General features: G+C 42.5%; 1 protein-coding gene across 1 annotated transcript in view; it reads right to left on the reverse strand.

Moving 5' to 3' along the window:
• caskin1 (CASK interacting protein 1) overlaps positions 1-2,681 on the reverse strand; it is a 167,543-nt gene that overhangs the window by 63,147 nt on the left and 101,715 nt on the right. Inside the window, exon 3 of the mRNA XM_015397860.1 lies at positions 1,547-1,666. Within this exon, the coding sequence (XP_015253346.1) occupies positions 1,547-1,666 (120 nt within the window). The remainder of the gene's footprint in view (positions 1-1,546; positions 1,667-2,681) is intronic.

Here is a 2,681-nt window from a genome sequence, read left to right on the forward strand (position 1 = left end):
TCCTGCAACAAAAAGAGCAAAACTCAAGCTACGTTCATTTAGATGGTCGCCACTTTCAATGGCAACCCCCCTGAAAACATTTGAAACAAAAAAGGCCTTGGAATAAATCTAAATTTTATCAAAGCTGGAAAGTTAGAGAAAAATCAAGAGAAGAGATGAAAATATAACAATCAACACATGACCATGTGGCGTAATTGTAGCGTTTCCTCGCACTTCTGAGTTTTGGCTGCCCCTGTTTTTGCCTGTTCTGTGTTTCCGGACTGTTAACTGAATTTCATTAGATGTCGACGCTGGATCTGTCTTCTAACACACGCTGTATGCTTTTTTCCTTCACCGTTCTTCACTAAAGTTCAACCTATTCAAACTAACCGTCTCGCTTCGTCATTTTTAGTTGTAAGTCACAACAGAATGTGAAGGACGGGCTGTTTTTTTATTTAAAGTCAGATACCTCATGAAAATTCATGTTATTTCATCTATTGTTTCTTTCTAAGAGTACAGAACTCACTGAGGGAATCAGAAAAACATCAACCTGAACAATATTAGTTCTCTGCTTCAAATCAAATCAATTAAAAAATGGATTTCCTGTGATAGAAACTGTTTAAATCAGCAGCTGCAATCATTTCTGGCGTCCCCCAGGGGTGATTCACTGGCCTCCTTCGGTTTTAATAAAAATTTCGGTCACATTCAGAATACAAACGTCTGATTATCCTTCTGGATCCTTCTGTTCCTCTGCATGCTCTGGCTGCTGCTGGTCGCTGCTCCTCTTCTCTCCTGGATCTCTGCTATCGGCTCAGTTTCAAGCTGCAGGGTTTCGCTCCTCTGGGCTTCATTCCTTCTTCTGGGCTCAGACTGAACTTTGCCAGGTTGGTAACTTTTAAAATTCTTGTCATTCCCTGTTTGAGTTTCAGAGGTCACTGACCTTAGTCTCCATCCCCACAGTGTATCCAGTGAGATTGCCTCAGCTGACAAGCAGCTTTTTCAATAAACGCCTTTTTAGTAATCACTGTCTGTCTCATCTGAATTCTGGGTCCTACGTTCTGAGCATTCTGACATGGAACTTGCTGAAATCTCCTGAGAACCAACTAGAACCATGTACTTTGGTCTTAGACAGCTATTCATTTTCAAAACAAACACAACAAAGTAATAATTGCTAAAAGCAATTGACCAAAACAAGACAGAACGGCTCCTTTGGCACAAAAATCAACCTTCTTTCATGAGCTACGCAGTCCTCAGAGCTAAATCCTACAGAAATCATTTAGTCTGACCCGAGGAGAAGCACAGAAACAGAAGGACTAACCAGGAAAGATTGTTACAAAGAATGGTTACACATGTTAGAAAATACTAAAATGCAATATTTCCTTTAGATTAAATTTACCCCAACTAAAGGGTGAATACTTCTTTATTAAAAGATCAACTTATTTCAAGGTTTTCACACATCTTTTACTATAGAGAGCCAATAAATACAGAGAATAGGGCATGTTTGTTTATTAGAGTTTAAGCCAGTGTGCTTGTGCATCAGAAAAATCAAAGGTTCTGTTTCCTGTGCTTTGGTCCTGGCTGGCTCTTACCTTTCTGGTCTCTGATGTCGACAGCGGCCTGCGACTCCAGCAGCAGAGAGACCAGCTCCAGGTTACCGTTAAGAGATGCATGATGCAGGGCAGAAAACCTGTGGCACAAACGGAAACATTACAAGGTTTTACAAACATACCCATGAACATCCTGGGTCAGTGATAAGGACAAACATAGCATGACAAATGGATTTTAAAGCAGATCAAACATGTCTCTGCTGCAGAGCTGTTAAATGGGACCTAGAGCGAAGAGACGGAAATGGATAAAGATTAGCATGAGGGGATCTGTTATCTGTTCTGCAAAAGATCCAGGAAAAATATGTGTGTGAAGCCAGAGGGTGAGAGTAACATGTCAGCTTTGATGGGAAAGCTTGACGAACAGCATAAGGAGAAAAAGGCAATCACGTAACCCAGGGACACAAATTGGCAAACAGGAACAGGAGAGTCTCAAACAGACGCTCATCAGAAGTGACAGAGGCACAATGAAAAAAAAACAAGCCTAGTGCCGGTTTAAGATCCAGATATTTCCTACCAACCCTTAAAGAAGTATAAATGTCATGATTAGTGGTGGTGAGGGACTGAAGTGGCATGCGATCAGTGGGAGGCGCACGAAAACGAAGAATAATTGACCCCCCAGACACCAGACGTTATTTAGACATTGGTTTTTAGGCTAAATCTGGTCGATCCTTCATAGTCTTTATTCAGTCCAGAAACTGTTGTTGGTCAGTCTGATTTAAGATCTGGTTATACTCCCGCAGCAGTGTTTATGCCCAATATTGAAGCGTGGTCTGTGCGGAAGTAGGTGGTGAGGAAGTAGGGGCAAGTTTGTGCGACAAAGGAGGGACATGAGGGCGAAAAGGGGTACCAGTGCTCTCGCGCACCTCTCTATTCTAGCTGGTCCGCGAGTCGTTTTCCACAATGGTGGTCATACAAACAAAACACACCGGTAAGGTACCAAACAGGACATACGCATAGTGTAGAGTGGATGTAGAATTGACCAATCAGTGGCTTCTGCAGTCACGTACAATTTTGGAGAGGTGTAGCAGGGTGTCTGCGGAAGGGGCGGGGCATATTTGCATTCAGTGCGACACACACGCAGGAAACCTGGATTCT

Source organism: Cyprinodon variegatus, unplaced genomic scaffold, assembly GCF_000732505.1.
Source record: "Cyprinodon variegatus isolate N-32 unplaced genomic scaffold, C_variegatus-1.0 Scaffold893, whole genome shotgun sequence".
NCBI classification, from domain to species: domain Eukaryota; kingdom Metazoa; phylum Chordata; class Actinopteri; order Cyprinodontiformes; family Cyprinodontidae; genus Cyprinodon; species Cyprinodon variegatus.